A 19493-nucleotide genomic window follows, 5' to 3' on the forward strand; every position below is an offset into this window, starting at 1 on the left:
ACCATCAATACTAACGTGTCTCTCTGTGTTCCCAGAAATGTGAGCGGCTCCTGCTGTACATTTTCTGCCATGAGCTCAGTGGGGGTTTTAGGGATCCTGTTGCCAGTTCTGTAAGTTTATCTCCCTCACTCGACTCTCTCTCTCGCACGCACGCACGCATGCACGCACACACACATTCAGTACTACACTCCTTGGATCCTCCTGGGATTTGGGACAAAGGAACGTCGGAAACTAACCCAAACGACGGCCGGGAGGTTGTGACAAAAAAGAAAAAAGATAATAAAAAGGGGGACAGATGCACAACGGAGACAGCACTTGTTACACCTGGCAGTCAATGATACTCGTGTCATTCTTGTTTTTACATAGTAGTAGCACAAGAGGCTACTTGTTGAAGGTCTCATTAGTTGAATAGAAGGATGTCCTCTACCTTAATAGACAATAATAGTAATAATACATGTTTGTTTGTAAACCAATTTCTAGGGACCCATGACATGATTTTCTGAGTAATAAATTAGGCTTTCAGGGGTGTCCCGATAGAATGGTTACAGGGTGGCAATGCTCCGATCAGCGAGTCCCTGTTCCATTTCCGGCCAGCCGGACCATTTGCTGAATATCATCCCCCCTACATTTCATTTCACTCTCCACTGTCACAAAGTTAACCCACCCTCAAATATCTATCAAAAGTACAAATTGACCTTTCATTTTATTATTTGATTGTATTCATGACACTGTTGTGGCCTGCTCATTTCCAACTCAGGTGCCAAACTACTACAAGATCATCAAGCACCCCATGGACCTGAAGAAGGTGAAGAAGAAGCTTCAGCTGAGAAGCTCCCAGTATTACAAGACACTTCAGGGCTTTGTCAGCGACGTGCGTCTCGTCTTCAACAATTGCGCCAAGTACAACGAGGTGAGTGGCATGAGTTCCTCAGCCTGCTTTTGTGTCTTTTGTATGTGGGGACGAAGACAGGGGTTGGGGTGTTTCGAGCTGGGGAAGGGTGGCATGGGCACCCGCATGCGTACGTTCGTGCATATGGACCAGACGATATGCTATATGATTTATACTCTATTGTGTCGCACACTGAAAATGGCCAATCTACAAGCTCTTGTGCACTGTGAGCTTGTAGATTGGCTGTCGGTGCACAACACTCAATTGAGCAATTGAGTATATCTCAGGCTTACGGTGTTGCTAAAGCAGCAACATATGGCACATCTCTTCTATATGGTGCAGCCATACTTACTGTTTGCATGGAGGTGTGCTGACTTAACATTGGCTGCAGTGCTGTGGAGTGGTGTGGCGTCGCTGGGTGCTCACTTCATCTGTGACTATGGGAACATTGGCTGAATATCACTAACGCAGCATCTGGACCGTAACACTGACTCTTGTACACGTCTGTGGTCAATTCAGCTTGAATTATCTTTTTTTTCTTCTCAAAGCTAGCTTTTTAAATGTATTATTTTTTAAATGTGGTCTTTAAATATTGTGGTTTTATTTTCCTGAAGAGAAAAGAAAAATCTTCCAGTGAGATTTTTCTTGATAAATGTGTGTGGAGAATGTACATCTGTCTCCCTCCTTTTCACCATTCTTGTTAACTGGCTGCTACATCCACTTTTCCATCCCGCCGTGGGTGCGTTTTGAAATAGAACCAGACCGATATCAGATGCAACTTTATCGCCATATATTGTCGTATCGGCCAGAGTGCGGGTCTGCGGGAGTCTATTCCCGTTTCACAATGCGTTAGACCCCTGGGAGATCAATTGCTGAGGTGGAGCGCAACACCTACCATCAGCTCCCAGTACTTGGCGGATGACTTGCCACACCCAAGCCATGTTACTGCTATGAGTTGTCAGGGCCTGGGATTCAACATTGGTCGAAAGGCGAGTACTCTACCGACTGAGCTATGCTACACGGACACAAAGCAGATAATGAGCTTATAGTTATTATAATGCATCAAATTTTGACTCATGAGCTTGTAAGTGGGTTATTTCTAGTAATTAATTAAACTAAAGTTTGGTTTATGTGTATTTTATATTTACTTGCTTGTTCATTGTATAATTTAAGACATTCTGAAATGTTTTTTCACACTTTCACGCATAATTGGCAGTTATCAATAGATCCCCACGATTGGAAATAATTATTTTTTCTAATTTCAAAATAATGTTATGACTTGCTGTCAAACAAAAACCTAATGCCTGATTACATTGGCAGTAGCTATTAAACCAATTTCAACCAGCAATGTGATAAAGTACCACTAGAGGGAACTGTTCCTCTATTAAAATATGTATGGCAGATGCAGCCTCTACTAATGGACACAGCTCAACAAACAAATAATACTTGTATACCCCACTTGGAGTTGCAGTAACATACATTAAAAAAAAAATATATATATATATATATATATATATATATATTGTGTATATTTTTAAGCCAAAGTCTGTAAAAGTCAATCAAAAACATTGTACTTAAAAGTACAGTGATATATTTTTGGTTAAAACAAAAGGTTGTTTGTTGAAATCACTATATTCTGATAGTTATCATTGCTATAGAGTGTTTTTTCAGTAACGGAGGTCTCCGTCTCTCCAGCTCTTTCATAAACGGAAAATACATGTTCAGGTAGGTGACAAAATTTCAGACAATCAGGGGAGAGTAGCCACTTATCAGCTTAATTTTTATAGTGTTCCAATTCCAATTTTGTCTGCTCATTTGATTTATTTGCGTCATCACTTACAATTCCACTTTAATCTGTTTAATCTGTATCTTGACTGCATTCTCTGTCCTGATTGAATAGAATTGCTATCCCGACCTGAAAATGCATTTTCTGTTTAATAAAAAGCTGGAGAGACATGGAGACTCCTGTTACTGAACACTCTATACTAGCAAATTATGAGTACTATCATAATATATTGCTTTTTGACACTAACTTTTAAGCAAAGAAAATCACTTGCCCTACCTTTTTAATTACATCAGCAAACATGCCCCTATAAATAATCATGATTTCATTCACCTGTGTGATTCCCATTCCCATAGCTCAATGTCCCTCCACATGCAGCGGACTTTCATGATCGAGACGCTACAGCTGCTACTTTGTTCTTAATCTTATACAATGTGGCAGCTGGACGGTGCAATACCAACGTTCTCGTTTTAAACTTGAACAATACACTAAAATATGTAACTGAGCACATTTGCAGCGAGAAATGGCCTGCCTCTCTGCCCCGGGATGCACAGGTGCCGACACGAGGCCAGAGGGGACTGGGAAAGTCTACTGAGAATGTGATTGGCTGAGACACAACCAGCTTCTGTACTACTAAGAAATGTAACAATAAAGGTCACAAAAAAACAAATTGCAGCCAGACCTTAAATTTTCATTTCATTATTGAAGTTAAATGTTCTCAAATAGAAACTTCAATCAAATCTGAGTTTTTATTTATTTATTTTATCTTTTATGAGAACCATCAGGCAATAACGAACGGTAGCACAGTTGGTAGTGCTGTCGTCTCACAGCTTGAAGGTCCTGGGTTCGATTCCCGCTGGGGACGCTGTGGGTGCTGGGGGCATATTCTCTCCTCCACGTCATTAGTGTCAGAGCCATACCAGAGGTGGGGTTGGCGAAAGGGCCTTTCTGTGTAGAGTTTACATGTTCTCCCCTTGTCCCCTAGTATAGGTACCCTCACAAAAAACATGCAGTAATCCTGGTCTTTAAACTGCCTCTCCCTGGCCAGCTGGGGCACCTGATGGAAGGTAAAGGAACTGGTTGGAATAACGTGTTCCTTCCACACTGTCAGGTGAAAAGAAGCAGCTTGGACTCCTCATGCATTGAAGGAAGCATGAGGTCAGTCCGTTACTCTCCCCAGGTTGGCAGAGGGAGTGTAGCGCCCAGGATTACATTAAATAATTGACACTGGGTGAAAGAAATGGGTTACAAAATCGTGGGATAAAAATTATAGAAAAAGAAAAACTATCGGTCAAAACGTCTGTAATTGATGGGCTAGGACAAATGGGTTCGGCATTGGATCCAAAAATCTGATTTCAGTTGGGCTCTGGTTTGAAGCCTACTCGTTTTGTAAGTTGACTTGTAATGTAATCAAACTTATTGTAGTGTCGAGCCTGGGTTATATCCAGTCTGTTGCTGTCTGAGTTTGTGAGAATCCTTTTGTGTGTCCTAATTTTAAGGGTCTATATACGATATGTCTGTGTGGAGATCTCTCTTCTTACTACAAATAAGTGGTTAGTGTCAGCTACATTTTGATCATTGAAAGTGCAAAACAAAGTTTGAATCAAAACATATTGGTTGTTTTCCTGTACATGTTAAAAACCACAAGTGTAAATAAAATAAAAATGCCTCATTCATTGCAGAGTCACTGCCACTATACACGAGACATGAATGCAGTGTGTTGTTGTATAAAACTAAATCAGTCACAAGCTGTATTTATATTGGCCACATGACGTCTCACGTCGTCAATGTTTGTTTAACCTCACCCTAAACAAACATTAAAAGTCTATAGACTTGGATGCCATATGACCTAATTTCAAAAGCCAGGCATCCTCAAAAACATGGCACGCTGACCTTATAGTATGCAGCGATGTAAGAAACACAGCTGCAGATAATACAATTAATAATGGGTGTTAGCTGTAGGTGTAACAATGTAGCAAAGCATCGACGGTAGTCCATTATAATTGTATTAGCTGCGTTGCTTTGCTTACATCATGGTGTGCTATAAGGTCTGCCTGCCATGTTTTTATCCTTCTATACTATAGTTTTTAAGCTGTACAGGAAAACAAACTATAAAAATTGGCCTTGGGTTTTATGCCTGTTTAATTCAATTCAAACTGTCTTCCTGTCTGCCACTCATTGAGAATTGACGACGCCAAGCAGATCATTTCCCTCACCAGTCAGAGGCAGGTGACTCTGAATAGAGCATGTGACGCTGCAGCATCAGCAATTGGGAAGTGAGATGCTTTGTAGAATGACACCACCGATTGAGACTTCACTAGCTAAGAGGTATAGTCTAGGACTTGCAGCGCAGACTGGGTTGTTGGCTAACCTGCCTGTGCTGTAAAGCTCTGCTCCTGCCTCCCTGCTGCTTTTCTTGTCTTTACTGTTATCGCCCCTTTTTTTTAGATGTCTCGCATAATCCAAGTATATGATGAGGAGAAACAGATTAATAACCAGGTAAGCCGTTTCAAATGCACACGGGTGTCCTGCCCCCCGCCGAGGCTCCACAACCATTAATTCGGAATTATGATTTCACAAGGAACACGTGAAAGATCTAAAAGTCTACCAGCAGATGCAGGGATCTGCAGTTTTTACCTGGTGTTAAAAAAGGAGGGGGAAGCAAAGCCATACAAATATTTATACAATCTTTTTGTAGTTTGAATCTACTGGTAGATTGTTGGATCATTGCATTGTGCAGAATGACTCAACAAAATAAGAAATTGTAAAGAAAGGCAGTCAGGGGCGGTGGTGGAGGCAAGATACCCTATGCTCTGTCTCTCTACAGCAAGGTTGAACTGGGACCGACCTGCCACAAAGAGTCCTAACCAGCTCTAATTTTCTCCCAACCCCTCCCTTCCTACCTCCTTTCTCCTCTCCCGGCGACACTCCCCGCCCCCTTCGCTAGGTGAGCTCGGAGATGGCAATATCAGGCAAGGCGATGAGCATCATCTTTGAGGAGAAGCTCCTGGAGATGTACCCCGACCAGAGCTTCCCTGAGACACCGGAAGACGAGTCAGTAGTTGAGGAGGAGGTGGAGGAGAAGGAGGCCACAGACGACTCTGGAGACGACTTTGTACAGCCCAGGCGCAAGCGGTTAAAATTGGATGAAAAGGTTATGCACATCAAGTGAGATTCGAGACTCATCTCTGAATTTGGAGGACAAGAGAAGCGGAGGAACAGCCGTCTTCTTCATCCGCGCCGCGCTACTCTGTTTTTCTTTTCAAGGCGACATGTCAAAAGACAAGATTGATCGTTTATCTCATGCATTGCCTCTGAACGATCTGTCACAATGCGTAATGAGATCTGCCTTTGTCTGGACGTTTTTAAGACAGAACGATTGAAGATCTGCAATCCTTCATCATCCTCAGTTCGTGGACACGCAAGAACTCTATTGTACAGACTTGAAAATATTTTGTTTTGCGGTAATTAATTTAATGAACGGTCCACTTATTTTTTTTCTATTACCATGTTTGTAGATTTGTTGTGACAGTTGCTTTACAAAACATTTGAAACTCTCATTCCCAGGTCTTAATGTATAATATATATACTTTGACATGAAACCTATCAAGTATTTGTATGACTTTGTGGAAGCATTGTGTAAATAAGAGAATCTAACCCAATGAAAGTATTCCTATAGATGTTTGGGTGAGTCATCAATAAAAATCTGTTCTTGAAATATATCCTAGTGTCTAAAGTGGTGGGTAAGGTTGGGATGGTCAGTTAGGATGTTGATTAGCCTTAGTATAATTAGACCACAAGTTTTAAGGTTTTACTATTACATTAAGTAGGCTATTTGATAATTCCACACTGTTTTATACTGTAAATAACTTGTATATGTATTATATGTATTTTCTTTATATCACTAGAAAGTTGGGGGAGGGGGGGGGGGGGGCAACGGACAGTTTTCAGGCCTTCGAGTTGAACCATTATTAGACTGGATTTCTTTCTTGAACATTGTAATATATAAATAGTTCATTTTCAAGGGCTTTTGGGTTTTGGTGGCACTTATTTATTGTAATTCCAAGGCTTGTCAATCATGTGCATTTACATTGACACAAACTGATACTTGGGTGTCATTTTCGTCACCGCTAAACCCCTTATGCCTAAACGTCTTTGCCCTTTTTTTTACTATTTCGCTAAACATTTTTGAATAGTTGAAATGGCCATTCTACAATGTTTTTCAAAATAGTAAAAAATTTAGCTGGGTTTAGAGGTGAAATTTAGAGGTGACGAAAATGGAGCCCTATATCTTTGACCCAGTCACTCAAATGTCACTTAAATGGTAAATAAATGGTAAATGGTGCATTTATATAGCGCCTTTATCCAAGGCGCTTTACAGAGATTGTGCATTACATTCACCCATTCACACACACATTCATACACCGATGGCAGCGGAAACCATGCAAGCCACCAACTAGCACATCGGGAGCAATTAGGGGTTCAGTGTCTTGCTCAAGGACACTTCGACAGTAACTCTGGGGGAGCCCGGGTTCGAACTGGCAACCTTACGGTTACCATCCAGGCACTCTACCCCTGAGCCACCACCGCCCACTTAAAAAAACATTGTTTCTCAATGTAAGATCCGGAGACCCCCATGGATCTTTAGTGGTTCCCCAGATACATTATTGTTTGTTTGTCAGCTTGCTGCTTTAGTTACCAGTTACTTTGTAGATTTAGACAAACATTCACTGATAGGCATTCCCAGCAGCACAGTCATAAAATCAGCCCCACTTTTACCAGCTCCAAGTTATTAATGGGGTCTCCCCATCTTTCCAGCTTTTCATGTCTGGATACCAATTTCATAATTGGGGAAATAGTAGGCCTACTCTTACAGGCTACACTGCTACAGGATAAACGTGTTTAAATTGGATGTGATGAAACAAAAAATATGAGCAGACAAATTTGGTATCAAACTATAGCTGATAAATGAGGTCTCTCTCCTGATTGGATGAAATTGGTGACCCACCTGAAATTGTATTTTCTGTTCATTAAAGAGCTGCATGGATGCAGGGAGACTCCAATTATTGAACAAATACTCTAGCATAATTACTTACTGTCAATATAGAGCTTTGTTTTAACAAATCACATGTGACTATCACCCTTTTAAATGAACAGTCCAATAATATGATTATAATTGATTATATTATAATTATTTTGCATAATTAGTAGGCTACATGTACATGTAGGCCAAGGCTACTTGTGAACGTGAAATGTTAAAAGGAGGTATTTTAGTCTCAGTATTTCTATATTGTGGTATTACTACTTTTACAGGCAACTAAAACACTAATCACTGCTTCTTCCAGTCAGCAAAATGCCAGAATTGCCAGGTAGAAGTTAGCTCTGTGGTCCATAGCCTCACTGATCGCATTAGAGCTATGGACCAGAGCTGGTTAGAAGTGACTTTTTTCCTTTGTTTTTTTTTATTATTATTTTTACATTCAGCAAATTGTTTATATATAAAAAGACTGTTGTCTCCAGGAGGAGCTGACACCAGTGCTTAGTCAGCATTGGGACCAGTCAGCTGATTGAATGTACTTTGTCGGAAGTCACGGAAGTCACTGACACTCACTGCATTTCCAGCACATCCAAGTGGCCTCTTCTCTCGGCGCTATAACGAGCCTTATCTGCAGGTAAAGACAACTTTCTAATTATTGATTAGTTCGCTTGATCTGTAGGTCTTGACTTCCGTTGGAGCGTCGAATCCACATGTGGATAATAATGGGCACATTTACATACAGGACACATGGAGGGAATGGAATGTCTGCGCTGCAGTCCGTGGTGACACGTGAAGAGCCATCAGCTGAGAGAGAATCTAATCTAAACTACCGCGCATAAAAGCATTTCATTACCAGACGATAAGGCATGAATAGGACGTAGGCTAGTGTGTGTTAATTGACATAATTAAAGTAGCCTACACATTTGTAATGCGTTTGAAGAATTAGGCTAGGCTATATACCTCTCCAGCTGCTGGAAGCGGAGGTGTTTTAGAAAAACAAGATAAAACACATGATAGAGCTAGAGCATGTCGTAGGCATAGCGATAAGGAAATAAACCAGTTAAGATCAAATAAACAGGATGTCAAATTAGAACAAATAGCCTTTAGTTCTACTGAGTAGCCTATATATACATTAGGATTAAACTGTTGATAAAAAGTTGATTGTGTGATTGTTTGTTACATCAGTGAGTTTCAATGGATCTTCACATCATCTTGTGAGAATGCAGAGTTCGTAGAATTGGAGGCCCTTTAATATGGGCGCAGCCGCAGAGTGTGCAGGCTAATGAGCGAATAATAAGCTTAACAAGCCTTGTTGATATGTGAGCTGAATGTGTGAAATGTTCACAGTACAATCCCCGGTGTTGTAACTTGTAACTCAACTTGTAACAAATTGACTCCTTCGTCCTACACAAAAAGCACAATGTCAATGTCATGGAGGCAGGATGAAATAAAATAAAAACATCTTGGACCCATGGAATTCAACAGGTTGAGAGAATCAAACTATACCAGTGTTTTTAGATCTAGTCTTTTTGCGAATAACGTAGCTTTCTTTTCTTTTCCTCTTTCTTTCTAAAAAAAGTGAACGTGTGTAAATGTACTGTTCTTTATATATACATATACTTATTCTTTTGTAATAATGACATTATTATTATTACCACATACTTTCTTGTTTTGCTCCAGCTAGTCACAGATCATTGGCCCCGTTTCTGTGACGTTGCATGCACGAGCACCAATCAGCTCGATGGAAACCAAATTGTTTACAGTAGCAGACTAGCAGTCTGTCTGACTGTTGTTTTTCCTCACTGCACTAGCACTGCAGTCAGAAGTGTGAATCTGCCATCTGGAAGGCTCTTGTGGGACTAGTGCAAATGTGCAATGCAGTCTACATCTACATTAATACAGGTAAGATTCATGGTTGACTAAGTATCTTCTTTAGATTTGATCTCATGTAGGCGTTGAGGTTTGCTGTTGATGTAACGCCGCAGGCTGAACCGATCAGAGGTATTATTGTTACCTGTGTCTACTACTCTACTCTACTGGCTAGCTAATGTTACCCCGGCTGGCTAGCTGGGTCTTTGTGTTGACTTTTTCCATCGATTGTGCAGAATGTCCTCAAAAAACACGGACGGAAGCTCTTCTTTGTTGGCTTGCTATGCTGTCAAAACAAACAAACAGTTGTATCACAGCGGAATATCACGACACACATCCATCAGTAAATAAATGTCAGACATATTGAAAGGTGTGATACAACGTTGGGAAATAGGTTACAAAAGTTGCCGCAGCCAGTTTCGGAGGTTCCGCAGTAGAAACCTACCTGGGTTTCTAGAGTAACTTCAAAGTAGACCATAATCAACCCGATATGTAAATGCCCTGCTTTGTTTTCTCTGTCTCGCCAGTAATTAAAACTGAAAGTCGGAAACCGAAACGCAAATGACAATAGCCCGCTTTATTTAACGATATTTCTTTGCCAAACTATATTATTGATGTCCTCACAATCAGGACAATGGGATTGAGGTGTTACCTTTGACCCTCCCTAGTGAATCAAGAGGGGATATTTGTCACTCACTCATTTTAGGCAAAGAGCCATGTTCTGCTAGACTAACAGCAATATAATAAACAAGATAATAATAATAGTATTATAATGAAAAACAAGATGCATGAATGATGTTCAAAGTAGAGAAGAGGATAGTTCGAGCTGAGGTAATGTATATCCATCAAGTACACTTATCTATGTAATACAAAACAAGTATGGTTGGTTATGGAAATTTTTTCTTGTTTTTTTTGGTTTGACATCAAATGTGTTTTCATTGCTGAGTGTATAATTTAGTTGCGTCAGATGTGGTCCACTGTGTGCAAGGCTGCCTCCTTGTTATAGTGTTATGTTATTTATTGCACTATAACTTTACTAAGGATTATTTTCTTTCTCTAGATGAATACGTGGACAGATGGTGTTCTCACGAGAGGTTCTTTTGGAGGCAGCGGCGAAGGAAACATGTCCACCCTGTGTCCTAATGGGACAAAATGGGTTTGGGATGGGCTTGGAGAATGTGCCGTGGACAGCAGAGATATGGCCAGTGTCTACCTAGGTCTTTTCTCCATTCTCTGCTTCATAATGTCCACAATGCCGTAAGTGTTTTGTTTTGGGACAAGTATCTAAGGTTGTTATAATAACGTTTTTATACCTGGCTGGCGTCATTAATTGCGTTGTGCCTTTGTTTGCAGACAGTACTACAGTTCATGCAAAACTGGGAACATGGACAGTGCTCTGTCCATTTGGTTTCTTCTGCTGTGGCTGGGAGGTGACAGCTGTAATCTGGTCGGGTCCTTCCTAGCGGACCAACTTCCACTGCAAGTGAGTTTTGATTGATTGATTGATGAATTTATTAACAGACTGGAGAATGACAGTACATTTCAAGCACAAAACAAAACTGTTAACTGTGGACGACACCATAAAGCATTACACTTGTTTACAATAGGGGCCCACCATGTTCAATTCATCACAACAATTAGTATTTAGCCAGGTACATGGGTATCTTTGTGCTGTATCGAATGAGTAGTACCTAAATATCTAAAATGATTGGTGGGTGTTAACCTGGGGAAGGTTAACACCCACCCAGGTTAATCTTCAGGTTGTTTTTCATTTTAAAACCCATTTCTAAAAGTAATCATTTTTATAATTCATTGTTCAATATCAATATGTATATATTATATATATATATATACACCGGTGTGTGTGTGTGTGTGTATATATATATATATATATATATATATACACAGCAGATTAATTTCCCCTACACGATGGGTCCTAGAACACAAGCTGGTGTGTCAAGAATACACAATACTATGGGACAGAATAGACAGGCAGGATTTTCACAATTTCTCAGCTCAAAATAGATCTTTGGAAAAGATCATTTAAGTTTGGTGTGATATCAACAGCTGCCCTCTATTCTGTAGAGAGATTACATCATCATATTAACTCACCAGCTACTGTTTAGCCGAGTCATTCACTCATCCAGAATCAAATCCAGTTATTCAAATTCAGTTGAGTGCACCAAACCAAACATCAGTGCTTCTTTGTTTTTGGCAAATTGCTTTGTCACACGCTTATGGACCGATTCCGTAACGGGTCTCATGGTCGCAGCCTACGTATTTCCTGTAGGTGGAGACGACACATCTCTGCGGTTCCCCCACACCCAAAAAAGTGACTGATGTTAGTCTGTGCTGTGCTGTGCTGTACTGTACAAGCCCTCCTCCCTGACCTGTGTGTCTGTGTGTTAGGCTGTGCAACAGTGAACAAACGCTATATAACGCTATTTTCGTGCTCGGACAGACCCAGCCAGGGACAGACCCAGGGACACACATGGCTATCTATAGGAGTGGTTGCACCACTAAAAAAATGCATATTCAGTATTTGGTTTGGTTGATTTTAGAGCCGAAACCGAACAGTCAAAGAACCGGGGTTACCTTTCGTATAACCTACTCTTATATAGACCTATTCATTATTAACATACAATATATATATATTACATTGTATTCTCTTTACTTGCATCTTTTCAGTACAGTACAAAATAATTATCCATTTACCTTGAAGAGCTCTGTAAATTCAGTTAATTCATAAATACATCAGCCACTGCCTGTTAACTAAAGTAACATAAATATTCATACTGCTTCAGAAAATCTGAAAACTATGCCTCCTTTAAAAAAACACCCTATAATACTTAACAGGTCACACACTGGCCAATTAGTCATTGTTATGCAGCCAGGCTCATTCCTATGTTAATTTGTGCTACTGTCACTCACTCGGCAGCTTTTGTCAGACGGTGTGAATGGTTTGTGATCAACGTTTGGTCAGGGATGCCATATTAGTCACACAGGCATATGCGTTTGTGTCAGGTATGTGTTATTGTTAGAAGTAAATTGACCACACGTGCACTGCATGTGCATGTGCGTGTGTGCTGGCGGGTGTGGGCACATAGTCCAAACAGCTGTGGCTGCACTGCTTCCACACGCTTTTGTGGATGCACCTAATAAGTATATAGAATATACAGAGAAAAAATGAACGTATGATGATAGTGCATATCATACTACTCGTTAAGACTTAGTAGTGCCCACTATGCAAAAGTGTTTAGTTCTGTATTCAGGTTATTAACACTTTTTATCTGATATAATTATTAAAAATGATCTAATGACGTCTCCAGATGTCCTGTGCCTCCTATGGGTGTAATTATAAAGACGTGTGGGGACGTTCTGGGCATAATAAGTGTTAAAGGGACTGTGACATTAAAAAAAAGGTTTTGGAATTGTTCTTATTTTTTTTAGGTTTTCTAATCTCAATTGCACCCAAAAAACATGAACTTTTAACATTCAGTAGATTTTCTGTGATCTGGGGTTTTCTGGCTCAAACAGGTGCTCTGATTTTCCTGCTGTTTGTGATGTCAGATCCTGCAAATCCCATATATGTCAATGGGATTTGCCAGCAGATGTCACTGTTTTCACTGTGTTGCCTGTTTTCATTGTAGCTCAAAAGGCTTCCAAACCCCAAAGAAAACTTCAGACCACAGAAAATCCACTGAATGTTCAAAGTTCAGGTTTTTTGGGTGTAATTGAGGTCATAAAACCTAAAATAAAAAATATAAATGAAAATGAATGTCATAAAACCTTTAACATTATAACATATCCAAACAGTGTTGTCATTTTTGTCACTTTCCACTGCTTAACTACTGACTGACATGTCTCTCTTTCTCTCTCTTTTCAGACATACACAGCAGTGTATTATGTTCTGGCTGACGTGTTGATGCTAGCAATGTACTGTTACTACAAAACGAGGAACATGGACCACAGCAGTGAGTTGTTTTTCACCCTCTAATTGTTTTCCTGCTTGAGCACTCAAATGGGCACAATATCTGTCTGTCAAAACCACTGTCAGTAGCCTCTGTATGCATTGAAGATTTCATCTGTAGGGTCGTTTTGAATACCTTTAAGAGTTTAAGTCAAGATAAACCTTTTATTGGTTTCCAGAGGGAAATTCAGGTATCATAGCAACATGGTTGAAATGCTGGCAGGGCAGAAAGGAAAGGTACAATAAACAAAAAGTAAGTACATAAGTAGTATCATGGGTGAATGAATACAGAAGGACAACAGCAGGCAGCATGGTAATTATACCAGTGATAGCATGTGAGCAGTGATACTAGTCAAGTTTAGTTGTATTCTGCACATTTTCAGAGAAAATGTCTGTATTTTTTTCAAAGAATGCAATGTTAACAAAAAAGAAATCCAGTTTACATTTTTGTAGTAAGTGCGTTAAGCCATATGTTGAGGGCCAGTTACATCGTAAACAAATGTTTTCGCTCTTCTGAGAAACTTAGTTACACAGACATTTCCTTTTGTCCTTTTGTACTTGTATGTGAAGTATTTTTTGAAGATCGCTAGGCTATGTCACATCATAGACAAGACAAGAGTCTTGTCTATGCATGCGCTTTTGGGGTGTCTGTGGCTCAGGAGGTAGAGCAGGTCGTCCAATTATCCATCGGTCAGTGGTTCGAATCCCGGCTCCTCCTGTCCACATGTCGAAGTGTCCTTGGGCAAGACACTGAACCCTACATTGCCTCCAATGAGTCAGTTGGTGTGAGCTTGCCACCATTGGTGTGTGAATGAATGTGGATCACCTACCAATATATGAATGAATGAACCATTGTAAAGTGCTTTGAGCACTTGGAAAAGCGTTATCAAAATGCCAGCCATTGTGAAGTCCTTTTGTACTTGTATGTGAAGTATTTTTTTTAAATCGCTAGGCTATGTCAAATTAGAGACAAGCCTACTGTAAACGTGCCACTGCAAATGGCACTAGTAGTGATCTTTATAAATGCTTCACAAGAACAAGAACAACAACAGTGTGTGTGTGTGTGTGTGTGTGTGTGTGTGTGTGTGTGTGTGTGTGTGTGTGTTGCATGCATAGTTTAACTATACACAGCAATGGCGTCTTAATGACGAAATTAAATAATTATTAAGAGGGTCGGGTGTGAATCTTGTTTAGTTAGTGTTCATGAAAGTCAACATGACAAATACCAGACCCAGACAGTCATTCTCACAAGTTCTAAGAAAAAACACCCACATGTGGCCGATTAACAAAATTATTTATGCTCCACATCAGCTCCGGGGGAAAACAATAAACAATTTAGGGATGCTAGGTTGACACAATTTGACGGTGGTTAACATGAACACTTGACATGTCCACCTAGCATTTAATTCAAATGTTAATTCTGTTCCTTGGACACTGCTGGCAGTTAAGACTCAGAAATGTGTTCATGATCACACAAAATCCACAAACCAGTACATTTTTATATCCATACCGGAGGATCATGTCATAGTCCAGCAACCTTCAGGGCAACGTGATTTACGCACAATATCTTTCTTTTTGCAATGTGTCTGTGCTGAGCTCCCCTAGATCAATATTATAACCCTGAACCCTCTAACAACGTGGTGCATGTTGTTATTGTTATTGTGCTCCTTATTTGCTTATTGATGATCTTTCCTTCCTGGAGGAATTTGCTCGGCCATGTCGCCCAGTATTGACAGCAAACCCAATTTAAAATTTAGGCATTTAGCAGACGCTCTTATCCAGAGCGTGTCACAAAGTGCAAAATCGAAGTAAATAATGGCCTTAGAGTAAATCAGGGATGTCAAACCTGCAGTCCACGGGCCACAAGGGTTTATAGGAGTTATATAGCAGGAACAGTATTCTACATTTCTGTCTGCTTATGTTCAATTAAAAATGTTTGAATAATTGAAAGGTTGGGGCTCCCAACTCATGCTAAATAATATCATTAGCATTTGTGGTCTATATCTAAATGACCCTCTTCTGCTCTGCTCTCCAGGTAGGATTCTGAATGGGGTGGCTGTGGTATGTGTGCTGGGCTTCAGCGCCAACCTTGCAGTCTTCCCCGGACCACTACACCTACAGGATGAAACATCCTCCGCGTTCAAAGGTCGTGCCCTGCTATCAGTCTCTGACAGCTCAGTGTTCAGTTTTCAAGTAAAAGTGAGTGTCTCTTTAGTTAAATTAACCAGGCAGTGGCTAAAATGAATTGATTCGATTAGCGTCGTTGTTTGTGTTGAACTCGTGCATCTTTCACCCTCATTCTCCAGGCTTTCACCACCAGGGAGATCATAGGCTTCTCTATTGGCTCTGTGTCTTCGGTGCTCTACCTCTGCTCCAGACTGCCCCAAATGTACACTAATGTAAGTATTGACACAGGAGAGAACACAGAATGGGATTAGTATACAAGAAGAAGGGGAAAAATTCCCGAATAAATCACAGGGAATCTTAAAAAATATACACAATACAAAATGTTTCTATAGAAATTATGTAATTACCATATTAATGTGAACAATAATTTCTTGTTGGTAGCTTTCTTTTTATGGCTTTTTTGCCTTTATTTGATAGGGTACTGTAATCATTTACAGTGTAATGTGACAAGAAAGGGGGAGAGAGATGGAGGGGGGGGGAAGACATGCGGCAAAGGCCGACGGCTCGGGACTCGAGCCCGAGGCACACCGTCAGGCTGGATTACCGGCCTAGGTGCCTGAATTGGTGCAATCCTGGTCGTATGAAAAATAGCACAAATCAGTTCTACAAGCTCACACACAACATGTTGTTAATATGCCTAGTGAGCTTGTAGAGCTGCTATATTCACTGTTTAAAAAATGAAATAAAAGGTTGGACATTTAAAAACAAGATATTATATATATTTTGAAAATGTGCTCAAAATAGTGATGTCAGAGTTAATTTAATAAAAACTAAAAGGAAAATAAAAATAAACACTGGCACTAACCTAACCAAAGTGTCCTTGGCGCTCTGCCTGCAGTACAAAAGGAGGTCAACAGAAGGGGTGTCTTACTTCCTGTTCGCCCTGGTCATCGTGGGCAACACCACGTATGGCCTGAGTGTGCTGATGAAGGAACCTGACGACGGCCTGGGCGAAGGCAGCTACATCATTCACCACCTGCCATGGCTCATAGGCAGTCTGGGCACGCTCACTCTGGATGTCATGGTACGTTTACTTAAACCATTCTGGGCGGGAATCCCTTTCGGTGTTTTACCCCTTCCGGACGGGAACCCCGTTTGGGTTTGTACAGTATATTGGCAGCATAACATTTTTGTAATTTTTTAATTAATACTTCGGCGTTTTTAGAATCAGAATAGTCCTAAAAGGGTTAAGTACTGTAATTAAGTACAATTTTGAGGTACTTTTCTTGAGTATTACAAAATCTCAATATTTTTACTTCACTACATCTCAGAGGCAAATATTGTACTTTTACTCCACTACAATTATTTGAAAACTTCAGTTACTAGTTACTTTGTAGATTTGTATTACAAAACATACGAACCAATTCAGCACTGTATATATTTTGGCTATTTGAAAGTCGCAGATCTGCAAGCTCACAATGCGCCATATTTTGTATACATTTTGAACTTGTGGAATGGGACATTCTGCACAAAGAGTATTTTACTCTTGGTATACTTTTAGTATATTTTGAAGCAGATACTTCTGTACTTTTACTCAAGTAAATTTTGAATTCCGGACTTTTACTTGAAACAGAGTATTTCTATATTGCAGTATTGATAATTTTATAAATAAAGTACTTTTTCCACCACTGGTTTTGACAGTGGCTGCTGGGTTCTCCCCACTAGCACCACCTACTGGTTATGCTTCATGCTGCGCTGATCTCTCACAGGCAGATGGGCTTATTGGGCTGCAACTAAAGACTTCTAAAATACATTACTGTTTTTGATTAAACAAGTAAATCAGAAACACATTTTTATATTAACCCGAAAAATGTGAGTAGATTTTTTCCCGAACTGTGTTGTGCAAAATAGCTCAAGATAGTGACAGTATTTCTCAGGTCTTTGATTTAGAAACCGCTCGTATCCAGCAGCTGGTAGTTAGGTTTTCAACATGGGATGTTTTCAGTGTGTAGTTTCTCAGTGGTAAAGTATGTCGTTTCTTAGTGGTACAGTATATATTGTATTAGTGGTACAGTGTGTAGTTTCTTAGTGGTGCAATATGTATTTTATTAGTGTTAGGATACAATATGTCGTTTCTTAGTGGTATAAATGAAATCCAGCATGGCAGCACATCCCCATTCAAACCAACTTATTATTAATTTCTTCATTTTAAATCTGTGTACCTTGCTGGCATCTTCCTGCATGTTTAGTTAACCCATTTTGAGCAGGAACCCCTTTTGGTGGTTATACACATTATGTTATAATTTAGCTATTGAAAAATAGCAGATCTACAAGCTCATAGCACGCCACCGAGTGGCGCGCTATGAACTTGTAGGTCTGCTATTTTTTTTAATCGTTAAAATGCGCCTCAAATCTTTCAGAAAATTGTCATGATTTAGTTTTTTCTTTTAATTTATTTCGACGTCAGGCCTGAAGTGATAGTCTACCAGGTTTCCTAAAACATTGACTCTACTCCCTGGTTCAGATCTCCTTCCAGTTCTTGATGTACCGCAAACGCCCGGTGCAAGAGTATGGCACCTACAACGAGACCTCTGCTCTGCTGGGCTGATGGACCGCCAGAACCAACGCCCCACACACACTCACAATCCCAACTGACCCCTCCAAATCATTCCTTATAATCACAGACAGAGACACATGGGAAAAGATATTTTAGTGCAATTGTATAGATTTATTTATTCTTTTTAAAACGTTCCTGATCTGTTTCTATTTTGTAATGGAAAGCATTTGGATAATTCCAGATTATTCTTTTGTTGTCACGGCGGTGCGAGGGATGCTGTGATGTACACAGCAAAGGCGTCACCATACTGTTTTTAATTGCTCTTAATTTGCTTTTGTTTTAAAGGGTCTTTTCCCTCCTGTCAGGTAACTGACTGTTCTCTATTGGTTTTTTAGGTCATAACCTATTTTAAAAAAGTGAAGGAAGATATAAGATATAACCTGTTGGGCAACCTGGCTGCCCAACTGTTAGACTGTACCCAGTTTTCTGGAATATCATTCCAGTGTTTGTAAAGTTGCCAAATATTATGACAATGATGATGACACTAGCCACTGCACAGACCTTTTGTGATGGAGAACTGACTTGTTTACAGGAGTTGAGAATAATGTCTACTGTGAATCACCATGACAGTATGTATAATTGTATTTTAGCTTCATATGTTAACGCAGTCATGTGGCTGATCTTGAAATGTATAAAAAAGGTTTGCAAAATGCTTCTGTGTAAATCTATATCAAATATGTTAACGGTATGTTCAAGTACTGTTTTAATTGACTGATTACACAGACAGCCTTAATCCGTTTGTATTATTTTTCTTTGTTTTTAAGATTATTATATTTGTCAACCTTTTTGTGCTTTATTTTGATATCGACAGTGAGTAGAGAGACGGGAGGGAAAGAGAGAGATGCATCAAAGAGCATCGGGTCGGATTCGAACCCGGCCAGGTGCGGTAAGGACTTAGCCATGACATGGTATACTGTACCATGCACCTCCAATTTTTAGATATTTTTCAAATGTAGATATTTTTTATTTTGTTATTCTGTTATAGATTTTGACATTGAAACAGTTGTTCATTTGAATGGGAGTTAACGGTCACATGCTCATTGCTCACTGTACTGCAAAATTGTGTGAATTGCATGCAGTATCTGAGGTAATAAACCACCACATATGAAGTTTTATTTTCTCGTCACTTTATTCAGCACTAAAATCTGTTTGGTATTTTGTGCTAAATGTTGAATCTCTTCATTGGGTCAGTTGCAATCT

At 39.9% G+C, this 19493-nt stretch overlaps 2 protein-coding genes across 10 annotated transcripts in view; both read left to right on the plus strand.

The window, feature by feature from the left end:
* The window catches only part of trim33 (tripartite motif containing 33), a gene marked incomplete at its 5' end in the record, with an annotated part of 39162 nt that extends 32402 nt beyond the window's left edge, over nucleotides 1-6760 (plus strand). For 8 of the 9 annotated variants that reach the window (XM_083769391.1, XM_083769390.1, XM_083769388.1 and 5 more), the window contains 4 exons: nucleotides 36-110; nucleotides 758-910; nucleotides 5121-5171; nucleotides 5620-6760. In XM_083769391.1, coding sequence (XP_083625517.1) covers nucleotides 36-110; nucleotides 758-910; nucleotides 5121-5171; nucleotides 5620-5844 — 504 coding nt within the window. In that variant the 3' untranslated portion in view covers nucleotides 5845-6760. The remainder of the gene's footprint in view (nucleotides 1-35; nucleotides 111-757; nucleotides 911-5120; nucleotides 5172-5619) is intronic. The other variant, XM_083769386.1, reaches the window with a different exon arrangement.
* Nucleotides 6761-9510: 2750 nt separating this feature from the next.
* slc66a1 (solute carrier family 66 member 1) lies at nucleotides 9511-19402 on the plus strand. Its single transcript, XM_083768479.1, has 8 exons — nucleotides 9511-9612; nucleotides 10640-10836; nucleotides 10933-11062; nucleotides 13466-13553; nucleotides 15585-15748; nucleotides 15856-15948; nucleotides 16575-16760; nucleotides 18201-19402. Exons 1-8 carry the CDS (start codon nucleotides 9586-9588, stop codon nucleotides 18282-18284), a joined length of 969 nt encoding a protein of 322 aa, XP_083624605.1. The 5' UTR covers nucleotides 9511-9585; the 3' UTR covers nucleotides 18285-19402.
* Nucleotides 19403-19493: the final 91 nt, after the last annotated feature.

The sequence above is a fragment of the Protomyctophum parallelum genome (assembly GCF_964188405.1).
Source record: "Protomyctophum parallelum genome assembly, chromosome: 7".
Classification (NCBI taxonomy): domain Eukaryota; kingdom Metazoa; phylum Chordata; class Actinopteri; order Myctophiformes; family Myctophidae; genus Protomyctophum; species Protomyctophum parallelum.